The sequence below is a fragment of the Rhinopithecus bieti genome, unplaced genomic scaffold (genome assembly GCF_001698545.2).
Source record: "Rhinopithecus bieti isolate Rb0 unplaced genomic scaffold, ASM169854v2 scaffold_42084, whole genome shotgun sequence".
Taxonomy (NCBI): domain Eukaryota; kingdom Metazoa; phylum Chordata; class Mammalia; order Primates; family Cercopithecidae; genus Rhinopithecus; species Rhinopithecus bieti.
In genome coordinates, this window is record NW_016818934.1 from 2841891 (window position 1) to 2854375 (window position 12485).

General features: G+C 48.4%; 1 protein-coding gene across 3 annotated transcripts in view; it reads left to right on the forward strand.

Moving 5' to 3' along the window:
• The window catches only part of ARK2C (arkadia (RNF111) C-terminal like ring finger ubiquitin ligase 2C), a 129627-nt gene that overhangs the window by 88449 nt on the left and 28693 nt on the right, over window positions 1-12485 (forward strand). For all 3 annotated transcript variants that reach the window (XM_017857851.1, XM_017857853.1, XM_017857852.1), the window contains exon 2: window positions 11100-11415. In XM_017857851.1, the coding sequence (XP_017713340.1) occupies window positions 11100-11415 (316 nt within the window). The remainder of the gene's footprint in view (window positions 1-11099; window positions 11416-12485) is intronic.

The window sequence follows — 12485 nt, forward strand, 5'->3', positions numbered from 1 at the left end:
CTTTGCTGCTTGTTGGAAGCTTGCTGCTTAATTGTCTCAGACCCATGGGCAAGTAGGGTTCCTTAGGATGCAAAGTCCCCTCCCATCAGTGTTTTGAGAGCAGGAATTCAGTTCCTTGGAAGAAGCTGAGCTTTTCATTAGAGATCAAAGCCTGGCCCTAGGGAAGCATCACAAAGCAGCTCTTGGCTGTAAAGAATCCCTTTGGGCATATCACTTTCTTTCTAGGCCCTTGGCATCCTCCATTGGACCGGGAACCAATAGACAGAGAGGGAGGAAAGTAGACCCATGGCAGCCCTGGGGGCTAAGCCAAGCAATAGGCTTCTTGGGGTTGATCAGACTGGAGCAAAAGTGGTTAAACTGATATACCTGGAGTAGGTAAGGAACCCAGGAAGAAAGGCCTTTGAAGCTGGGTTCTGGGCAGATGGCCCACTTTCATTTTTTTCATCTCTGATTTATCTGGTATGTAGTCAAGTAGTTAGCTCATGAAGTGTGCCCCAGACTCCCAGTATCTCCAGACTCTCAGTTCTGCCATTCAAGATTCCCCACAATTTCCCCCCACCCTCATTTGTCCTGTATCACTTTCCCAAGCACCCTGCATCTGAGTGAGTCACAAAGGGTGCATTACCTAGTTGCACGAAATCTGAATTTCTCCCAGGCTGGAAAAGTTAATGTGGGCTATTGAGAGCCTCAGAAGATACAGGAAACAAGATTCTGAGCTGTATCCATGCAGAGGGGAGAGGAGACTCCCTGCGGGTCATGTTGAGTAGAACGTGAAGTCTGTCTTTGGACGTGGGCCTCTTCTGGACTTACGTCTCCTTCCACGTGGGCGCAGGGGCCCCAGCTTGCTCCCTGAGGATCCAAGACTTGCTCTCTCCTTACTGCCATGCTTCTTCCCCCCGCACCGAGGTCTGGCTCTCTGCGCCTTCACAGATGGTGACTGTCCAGTTTGGCAATTTTAACTATGATCATGCCAAAAGGAGGGTAGATGTTGCAGGGAATTTGCATCATCACCTGGTGGGCCAAAAAGAACCCTGGAAGTACTCCAGGTCACACCCCAGCCCTTTGCTCGTGTTCACACTCCTCTTCTGAGCAGTTAGTTGGTCTCTGCGTGGACATTTGCAGTGATGAGGAATTTTGGGAGACAAAATAAATTCTGAGAAATGTCTTCCTTATGTTGACTCAAATCTGCCTACCAGAAAGACCTTCACCCTTTGACTACAGCTATTACCTGACCCAGAGTTTCCTCTTCCCTGCTCATGCCCAGATTCTCCAACTGTTCCTAGTGTCAGATGACTCAATTCCCTTCACAACCCTGCTGTCCATCATCAGAGTCCAGTTTATCAATGTCCATTTTAATGTGAGTTTCCCAAAATCAGTTCCAGTACCCAGGAGTTTCCTTCAACCTTTCCATCAGTTAAACTCTGTGAAATGCAAGGCCTAACGCCTTTCCTTTGGGGGATGTCCAAAGGCCCTGGGATTTGTCTTGCTACAGAAGCACCCAAGGGCCTAGAAACATTTGGCCTGCTCTGTAGAGCCAGGGCTTGTCCTTGGCATTTACTGAGTCCAGGGAGGAGGCTTGGGGCTATTGGCCAAGCAGACTGCAATGTACCTGAGCAGTCGTGCTCACCTCAGCCATTCCTCAGCATCTCCCGCAGAAGAGATTCAAGCCTATTCCCCATGGAGGCCAGGAGCTGGTGCTCTGTATTTTAGTTACAGTTGTAGGCAGGAACAGGCTTATTCCTAAGGGAACTCAGGAGAGAGAGAGGATGGGGAAGAGAGATGGGACCACCAGGACCATGGCATGCTATTTCCATTCGGCGAGCCCCCAGGCAGGTGGGTTCCTCTCTGGGAGTACCATGTGGAGACATGTATGGGTGTATGAGGACCCACGTGCTGGAGGGCAGTGACTCTGATGTGGCAGAGCAGGGGGATCACACTGCAGCACTGGGACTCAGAAGGCCTGGACGCCAGCCCCAACTTGGCCATGACTACCCTAGAGCCCTCAGACATGCCACCCCAGATTTCCTGGCCTCCAGATCTTCATCTGTAGAATGGGGGCTGCGTGATCTCTGAACTTCATTTAGCTAGTATATTGCAGGACTCCATGAAGAACTACACTTCTTTACTAGCTACTAACTTCATCCTTACCTGTTCTAAGATAAAGAACTCTTTCTTCCTCCTTTCCCTCCTTCTTCCTTCTTCACTCTCCTCTCTCTACCTCCTTCTATCTTTCTTTTCCTCTTTTCTCCAGTATTTCATTCTCCTCCCCTCTCAGAATATTTCTAATAATATTCCCTTCTAAGAACAAAGGGCATTTACTGCATGGTACCTGCCCTGAAAACACTCACTTCACAACTTATTATTGGAGATAAAATTCATACACAGACAAAATGCCAAGTATACTGGCCTAAATGCCACAAGTCAGATGGAGAGGAGAATTTCAGCCACCTGGGAAGGTCTTGGAATGCTCCCAGGGGAGTTAACATCTGCCCAGGATAGTCAAGGTTGGACAGGATGCAATGATCTGGCAAAGCAGGGTGGTAGTGCCAGCAGAGAATGGCTGTCGAGGACCCAGAGGCAGCAAGGCACCTGGGGGTCTGGGAGAGATGAGGAAGGTCAGATATAGCAGTGAGAGAGAGCAAGGCTGGGAGAGGGGGTTTGGGCAGGGAATGGAATGCTCAGAATTGTGCTTTAGGAAAGTCAACGTGGCAGCCATTTATTTGGAAGAGGGATTTCGAAGGTCAGTGCTGGTCCTTGTCTCTCCCTGCTTCCAGCCCACTTCAAATGCTGGGCATCACATCACAGCTCTGATGTGCCCATCTCAGGTCTGCTCTGTCCAGCTCTAGGACCCTGGCAGTGGTCACAACACTCTGAACACAAACATCTTCCCTGTGCTTTCTACTTTCTTTTTAGTCTCCCCATGAATAAGATGAGAGGCCTGGTCAGAAGCTATCTGAGGCCCCTGCCAGCAAAGAGATTTCAGCAGGTGTGTGGGATCAGCAGCATCACTGCAGGCCACAAGTCCAGAAAACTAGGGCCTGGAGAAGTCCATGGGCCCGTCGAGGTCTGACTGTGAGGGGAAGTGCCCTGGCCTTTGGGATGGAGACCTTACACTGGGTGACCCTGCCTGGCTTTGAAGACTTCTTGGTAGTGATGCCTTCCCCACTGGCCTCTGCGGGCAGAGACCTGCTTTTCAAAAGGCCGGCTTTATTTGCTGCTTGTGTGGGCTTTTCAAAAAGGAGCCAGCGCTGAACCCCGGCTGAAGAGGCTGAGCCTTTCCAGCTCTGCGGCCGGCTGACCTGTCTTCTTTCTCCCTGCCCCTCCCTGGTGCCTTTGGAGAGGGAGTCTCTGGCCTTCCCCTCCTTTCTGATCATCAGGGCCCTGCCTCCAGTGTCCCCTCCCTGTTCTGCCCCAACGCTGGGGAAGAGTGAGGCTGACTCAGTAGCTGAGCACAGCGGGAAACCTGACACCTGAGAGCTGGCCTGGGGAGGCGGGAATTCAGGTCTCAGGGAGCCCCAGAGAAGCCCGGGAGGGTTTGGATCCCATCCTACTCTCCCAGGATCCCACAGCCCTGGAGCAGGGACAGCTGGCTCTGGTCAGCTGGGGGGCCTGCAACAGGGACCCTGAACAGAACTGTGCTTTAGGTGCCCACCAGCAGAAGGCCATTGTCACTGGGGTGGCCCCGGGTGGGTGGCAGGCCAGGCCGAGATGTCAGGTGCCCTGTGGAGCCCTTCAGGCTGCCTGTTCTTCCCCTCCTTCAGCCCCCTTTTCCTTGGAGGACTGGAAGGCAATGCCTCTCAGCCCTGGAGTCTTGAGGATGAAACTCCACTTTTCTCCAGAGCAAGTCCTGGGGCTGGAGCATCAGGACCTCCAGCTCAGGATCGGCCTTCCCTGAAGAAGCCTTTGCTGCCTTCCATGGTCCCCGGCATGAGACTTCTTGGCCTGGGGCTTTGCTCCTGCCCAGGCCCAGCCCTCACTCCACTCCCCTCATCTGCTGGCCAGAGGAGCCCCCGACTGCACCCAGTGTGTCCTCTTGGTGTCCAGGCCCTATTTCTGCACTGTCTTCCTCCCTGGGAGGCCCCCTGTCTTAGTTGGTTTTGGATGCTCTAACAGAAGGCCATAGGCTGGGAGCTTATGAACAACAGAAATGCACCACTCTCAGTTCTGGAGGCTGGGCAGTCCAAGATCAAGGTGCTGGCAGATTTGGCATCTGGTGAGGGCCCACCTCCTCATAGATGCCTTCTTTCCTCTGTGTTCTCACTGGTGGAAGCAGCAAGCCAGCTCTTTGGGGCCTCTTTTATAAGGGCACTAATCCTATTCATTGGGTTTTATCCCCACGACCTAATCACTTCCCAAAGGCCCTGCCTCCTAAATCCATCACCTTGGCAGTTAGGATTTGACCTTATGACTTTGGGGTGACACCAACATTCAGACCACAGCACTCTCTCACTGCTACCTTATTTCATCAAGCTTCCTAACTCCTTGTGCTCCGTCCCCTTCCCCTTCTGCCACATTTGGCTTTCAGGAAACATCTTGGTTCAAATTTCTACTTTGTCACTTATCAGATGAGTGTTCCAGGCAAGACAGTGAGCCTTTTAGAGACTGGAGGACCTTGTCACTGTCATTGCCACCCACCTTCCCCACTGCTCTCTGCTTCTCCCTTTCCTTTCCCTCCTCCATGGGTTCTTCTGTCCTCTTATCCACCCACTATCCAGCAGCCAGCAGTCCACAGGCATTTGTGGGTCACTTATAGTGTGTACCGTGTGTGCCAGGTGGGTGTCAGGTGAGCCCAGCACCTGTGGGTTCCCCCTGTCCCAGCTGTGCAAGGCTATCCTCAGCCCTGCACCCCACCCCCTGCTTTATGGTACAGCTCCCGGCCAATTCTCAGGTGTGCTCACTGTTCGTATCAACTCCAGAATTCTAAGATGCACATTTTTCTTCTGAAACGAATGTGTGTCTTACCATTGATGTGCTTATGTAATGTGGTGTTTGTTTGTTTCTGGGAGACCCTTCTTTCTCCCTACTCCCTAAAAATATTAATTAGCTCATAAAGGATCTTTCGACTGATGGCATTTTAGCCTGGGGAAATACGACAAATGCATAATGTAATCAGGGACATCGGGAGATTATTTTTTAACTTGAAGGAGTAACTCTAATGGGAAAAATTGCAGGTTTTCTACTAACGGGGTATTTGGGATGTCTGTTTTTCAGACATCACTGATCATTGACTTGTCATGGGCCTAGATATTCTATCCTGAGAGCTTCACTCCTTTGGTCTTAGGGACCAAACAGAGCAGCTGCTGCCTGGCACTGTTACAGATCCCACATGATTTAGGGCTGAGGAGAGGACCTGGCGGGCAAGGTGATGTTTCCACTTCCAGTTCCCTTCTCAGCAGGGTGTTGAGACCAAGAACCACTCTGGGGATGGAGACAGTGGAGGGAAGAAGCACAGCCTCCCAGAAGGGAAGTCAAAGGACCTTGCAGGTAGAAATGGCCTGGAATGTTACAGACAGCCAGGTACCTGTGCCCACCTTCCTCTGGCTGCCACCTGGAGAGAAGGCATCTGCTCTCACTTCCCAGTGTGTCCGCTGGAGGGCACAGGTTGTAGGATGGTAGAAACCTCCTTGGTGCTCCTCCTCGTGAGCCTCCAGAGAATCCTGAAGGCTCCTTGGACAGAGTGGGTATCCTCATGGCAGGAGGGGCTGCTGCAAGGGAGGCAGCTGCACGTTCGTGGCAGTGGGGGAGGCTCCACCAGGGCCCACCCGGGAGGGTGCTGGCCGGCCCCACCTGACCTGGCCCTGCCATGCCACAGCATCAAAACCCAGAGCCTACCTGGCCCCACTTGTCATTCTCTTTCCCATTCCATTTCAAACCAGTCTGCCTTCAACCAGCCTCAAGCCCACAGTCCCTTCGAGCCACAGCGCTTCCCTCACTCCCCACAACAATCCGTCAGACAAACAGGTATTTACTGGGTGCCAGCACCAAGCCAGGTGCGTGGGGATCCAGAAATAGCAAAGACATGAAGCCCAGCCTGGTGGGGGCGGCCAGTGTGAAGAGACAGCTCAAGGTAGCCACTGCCATGTGCCAAAAGAGTGGGAGAGAAGGGAGTTCTCAGAGCTCAGAGGAGGAAGGCATCCCTGGGGCTGGTGGGCAGGGTGGCATTTCTGGAGGAACTGAGAGGAGACACGGACCTTTTGAGATGGGAAAAGCAGCCAGGGAGATGGGAGCACAAGCTCTCCAGTGGGAATGTGTGAGAAGTGGTCCTCCTAATGAGTCTCCAGAGAAAGCTGAAGGCTCCTTGGTAGACTAGTGTGGACGGCTGGGGGAGGGCTTGGAGGGGTCTGTGGGAAACATGGAGAATGGAGCTTTAATACCAGGCCAAGAGGAAGCCAGGCGCAGTGGCTCACGCCTGTAATCCCAGCACTTTGGGAGGCTGAGGTGGGTGGATCACGAGGTCAGGAGATTGAGACCATCCTGGCCAACATGGTGACACACCGTCTCTACTAAAAATACAGAAATTAGCTGGGTGTGGTGGCGTTTGCCTGTAATCCCAGCTGCTCAGGAGGCTGAGGCAGGAGAATGGCTTGAACCCGGGAGGTGGAGATTGCAGTGAGCTGAGATCGTGCCACTGCACTTCAGCCTGGTGACAGAGCGAGACTCCATCTCAAACAAAAACAAAAACAAACAAAACCAGGCCAAGGGGTTTGGATTTCACCAGCAAGCAGTGGTCGCTGCTCCACTCTATCAGTTAGGAAACTCGGCTGAAGTGCTTTGCTCTGTGTATGGAGTTGGCTTTTTTCCTACAGAGTTGCACTGTCCAAAATTAAAGTCACTCACCTCCAGTTGCTACTGGGCACTTGGAATGAGGCTAGGGCGAACTGACATGTGCTGTAACTACAAAATAGCCACCAGATTTTGAAGTCATAGTATGAAAAGAAAAGAATGTAAAAAAGCTAAATAGTGTTTTACATAGAATACATATTGAAATAACATTTCGGATATGATGAATTACAGAAACATATATTATTCAAATTAATTTCAACTGTTTCTTTTTACTTTTTAAAAGGTGACTACTAGGAAATGTAAAATTCCCTATGTGGCCCACATTATAATTCTGTTGGACAGTGCTGGATGAGAGTCTTGACAATACCCGTTTTCACCCCTTTTTTTTCCTTTATAGTCATGCTTATCTTCTACTTCTCTTCTTTATCCCTCTGCAGTCCTCCCTTTTCTTCCCTCTGTTACACTGGCAGTCTCCTTCCCTTTGTCCTGTGTGATGGTAGACCATGGAATGAGGGGAAGGGGGTCTGGTGCCGCTTGCTCTTGCTGCAGCTCCCGAACTCAGCAAAGCCAGAATCTATAAGGCAGAGGGGCCCTGCTTATGGAAATGCTTGTGGGAATTAAAGTTCTAGATAATTCTTTTCTGGCTCACTTGCAGTCAAGCAGAAATTCTTTGGATTTTCATTTCTTTTTGCAAAGATTTATTTAAAAAAATTGATCAGTGGCATGCACATAATCTATAAGGCTGAATAGACTAGTATAAGACACACTGAGTCAAGCAGCTTCAGTCTGCCTTTGCCCTCCACACCAGAGGCCAAATCCCTCAACTGCAGCTCACTTTTAACTCTTCTTCAGGCATTTCTTTCCTAAAAGACATAAATTACCAATCAAATTTACAACCAAAGATTAGATTTCTATTTGTCGATTTTTAAATTTCTGATATTGCCTATGTTATTCATATTGTAGAAGAAATGTCTTTTTTCTGTTCTAATATAGCTTATTATTTGTTTTATTGTTAATACAGAAATGTTGTTTACCATTGAGCCAAGTATAACATCATACAGGTAGTTACACTTTCTTACACAACTTTTTCTTTTCCTGGTCATAATAATTGCCTCATTTTCTTTTGATTGTTTTGTTTTCTATAGTGTTTTTACAAATTCTTACCAAATTCTCTATCACATTATAAAATTCCTTCAAATACTATTTTTTAAAATACTCTTTTTTTTTTCCTTTTTTTTTATTGGGGGGTCTTGCTATTTGTCCAGGCTGGTCTTGAACCCCTGTCCTCAAGTGGTCCTCCCGCCTCAGCCTCCTAAGTAATCCCAAAGTGTTGGGATTATGGGTGTGAGACACTGTGTAGTAATACTATTTTCCTGTGGCCATATTTGTCAGCAGTCCCATTGTTTCCAGTCCCCTCTCCTCTCCTCCAGATCCCCTCCCAGAGTCCCTCCTGCTCCCCTGTGGAAAGGCTGCAGAGGTCCCTGCACAGCTGTGTGCTTGGGAAGCCTTCCACCTCTGTCGGGTGCAGCCCTGTTTTGTTGTTCCTCTTTCTTGGTTTGTGTTAGTACCTTTTTGAGAAGGAGTGTTGAGAAGGTTAATTTTTTTTGAGCTTATATATGTTTGAAAATGGCTTTATTCTATTCTCATACTTGATTAATGGTTTGGCTGGGCAGATAATTCTAGACTGGAAATCACCCTTCCCCCTCAATACCTTGAAGGCAGCTGCTCTATTGTTTTCAAGCTTCTGGATTCATTCTTGAAAAATCTCAAGCTATTCTGATTTCTGACCTTCATGGGACCTGTTTGATTTTTCTCCAGAAGGCTTCAGAACCACCTCTTTGGTCCCGTTGTTTGGATACTTCATGGGGAGATGTCTTTCGGGCGGGTTCTTTCCCCCATCTATTTTGCTGGGCACTCAGAGGACCTTTTCTATCTAGAAATGCAGACTTTCAGTTCTAGGAAACAGGCTTCGTAATTTTTTCCCTAATTTTCTCCCTATCATTTCCTCCATTCTTTCTCTCTTTCTAGTGAAATGTGGAATTTCTGACTGGTTCCTTCAACGTTTGCATCTTTTTTCCTCCCATTCCCCACTTCTCTGTCTTCTCGTTTTGGTTTCTTGGAGTCCTCAGCTTTGTCTTCCACTTGCCCTGTTGAATTTCATTTCATCTCATACATTTCTAATTTCCAAGAGATCTTTTTCTTGTTTTCTCATTGATCCTTCTTCAAGAGCTTCTTGTTGTTGCATGGATCCAACATCTTATTTTCCTGAGTGTACAGATTATATTGTTTTGAAGTTAATTTTTTTTTCTAGCCCTTGCATTAACTCTGTTCCCCTAGTTCATTTTTTAAAAATTACACTTTAAGTTCTGGGATGCATGTGCAGAATGTGCAGGTTCTTTACATAGGTATACACGTGCCATGGTGGTTTGTTGCACCCATCAATCCATCATCTACATTAGGTATTTCTCCTAATGCTCTCCCTCCTCTTGTCCCCTACCCCTCCACAGGCCCCGGTGTGTGATGTTCCCCTCCCTGTGTCCATGTGTTCTCATTGTTCAACTCCCACTTATGAGTCAGAATATGTGGTGTTTGGTTTTCTGTTCCTGTGTTGGTTTGCTGAGAATGATGGTTTCCAGTTTCATCCATGTCCCTGCAAAGGACATGATACTCTGAGTTCATTTTTAAAAATTTGGTAGGTTCTCTTTCTCTTTTCACTTTGTAATCAAAAGATCGATCACTCTTAGGCTATCTGTTCATGCCAAACAGTAGGTCACTAAAGCTGTCTAGAATGCCTGTGTGCCTTGAGGGTGAGAATGGACTTTTCAATGAATGGGCTTCATTATAGAGTGGCCAGTTGGGGACCCAGTGATTTAACTGGGGTGCTCTCAACCAGAAGTATCTGCGGAGCTCTTCCTGGGACCAATGATTTTCTTTAGAGAGGCATCCCCCAGTTTCACCCTGGGGCTGTGGAGAGTGCAGGGGAGGAGCACACGCTTGGGTAACAGTGTTTTTTGCACCAAGTAGTAGAAGAGGACAGGGATTCCAAAGTTTCATATACAGACTTTCACTTAATTCTGCTGTGTTTGTTGGCATGGTGCTGCACCCTTCCCCTCTTCTGCCTCGGGTCAATCCCCACTCCTACCAGAGCCTCTCTGGGAAGGAAATTCACTGCCCTGCATGAGAAAGGGGAGGAGCCCTGGGCAGAACTGCTCCTTACACAGATTGCAATCAGTCTCCCTGTTCTCAGTTCTGCCCTTTCTCCTGCCTTCCAAAGTAGCCACTGCCTCCAATTCCTGACCCTTCCAGCATTGTGCGGCAAGACTTGTCCATTTCTTCTTGACCACTCCTTTGGTAGGTGCTTGGTCTTCAATTTCTCAACTCTGTTAATTCCTCCATCTGCTTTCTTTTTCTTCCAAAAATTTGTTGACATCTGTTGCCTGCTGATGTCACCTCTCCTGTTCTCTGTCCTTGTCTGTTTATTGTCTCTTTATTCCTTTGTTCTCATTTTAGTGGGTATTAGGAGGAGCAGACATGTACTGAATCTGCCATGTTTAGCAGGAAGTTTTCTGTAAATCTTTCTGAAATGCCAGGTCTACTTCTTGGCCTCATTAAAGGCCTTCCTTTGCCACCTAAAGCTGGATTTTTGCTTAGAATTTGTAAGGCTTTCTTGTCATCAGGCTCAATTTTATTTAGAAAAGGACTAGAGCTCAAATTGAATGTAGCCTGAACCCAGCTTATACCTGGACACATTTGCTTTTAAATAAATGACAATGTTATCATAAATTATTTAACTATTACTTAAATAAAAAACTCTTTTGTGTGATCTGAATCTTTTCCTTCCTTAAAACTGTATGCAAAACAACTTCTGGTTGTTTTTTCTCTGGGAATTAGGGCTCCATATGGATTGAGTCCTGGCTGGCCAGGCTTCAGTGAAGTTCAGAGCTTGGCTAAGCTGGACTAACTTTTCTCCATGTGGCATCTTTAAAAAGGTAGTAGGGTCAGTGAGCTTGCATAGGAGTCTAATTGAAAAGGCCAAGCTTTAGGAACCTTAAAACTTCTAAACAAGTACGTTAATTATAAAAAGGATGCTTATGTATTCATTAAAGACATACTTCCCTCTCCAACAGGTACACACACACAGCCTTTACCTGGCTGGGTTAAAGATGACCACATGCCTCTAACAATGATGACGCTGCTGTGTCCTAATGCACGTCTAGAGCTTCACCAGCCCCAGGCTGCCCCTGGTGGGCACAAGAGTCAGTGCGGTGGCTGCTCCTGCTGGTCGTCATGGAGATGTCTCTGTCCTTGCCTTCCAGGTGCCCCCTTTCAAAGGTCTCAGCATCCTCACGCTACCTCCTGCCGCCACTTCCACCTGGGCCCCCCGCAGCCGCAGCAGCTCGCTCCCGACTTCCCGCTGGCCCACCCCGTGCAGTCGCAGCCAGGCCTCAGCGCCCACATGGCCCCGGCCCACCAGCACAGCGGCGCCCTGCACCAGTCGCTGACCCCGCTGCCCACCCTGCAGTTCCAGGACGTCACAGGTCCCTCCTTCCTACCTCAGGCCCTGCACCAGCAATACCTCCTGCAGCAGCAGCTCCTGGAAGCCCAGCACCGCAGGCTCGTCTCGCACCCCAGGTTGGTGCTGCCTGGGGCGGAGGTGGGGACCCGGGTGGGGCTGGGTGAAGGGGCAGGGCCAGGGCGAGGGCGTGGCCCGGTGTGGCAGAGACGGGGGCGGGGCTACCGGCTGCTGGACTCCTGGCTTCTCTCCCTGGTTTGGCTGACAGTCACCAAGTGGGTCTCTGCAGGAAGTAGCTGTTGTTTCAGAGGCATTCATTTCAGGCAGTGAGCACTGTCCTGGCCTGACATGGGCTCCCTCAGAAGCCAGTGTGTGTCCCCATTGCGTCACCCAGGTGCAGGGTCGGGGACCGGGTAACTGGTGGTCCACGATCCTCACAGTGGACTCCTGCATGGTGTGGGAGGAAATTTGTCTAGGGAACCGCTCATGTCCGCTCCAGCTTTATGACTGCCTGATTCTAACACCCAAGAACCCTAAAGAATACCAAAAGGAAAAGACTGGTTCCAGGAATGGCTGGTTCCCGCCCTCAAGAGCTCTCAAGAGCCCACAGTCTAGATAGAGTCTGGCTGCATATTAATACTTAGGAAACAAGCAGGGAGTCAAATTAGACAATCCTAATCAAATAGGTCTGGAGTAGCTGTGGGGCCCTGGGTGAGTCACTGTGCCTCTCTGAGTCTCAACTGTCAGGAGAAAGAGTTGGATAGTCAGTGGATCTCAAACTTTTTGGTCTCAGGACTCTTTTCCACTCTTGCAAATTAATGAAGACTACAAAGAGCTTCTGTTTATGTGGGTTTTGACTACTGATGTTTACCATATTAAAATGAAAACTAAAAGTTTTAAATATTTATTAATTCTCTTAAAATAACAACAAATTCATGTTATATTTTATATATATTTTATGTATGTTATATTATATATATTTTAAATATAATAATACATTTTTATGAAAAATAACCACTATATATAAATTTAGTGAGAAGAATGACTTTTTTAAAAACATTTGCAAATCTCTTTAATGTGTGGCTTAATAGAAGGCAGCTGTGTTCTTATGTCTGCTTCTGCATTCAATCTTGCAGAATCTGTGTCATGTAGTTTCTGCAAAACTTCTCTGTTCATTTGTGACAGAATG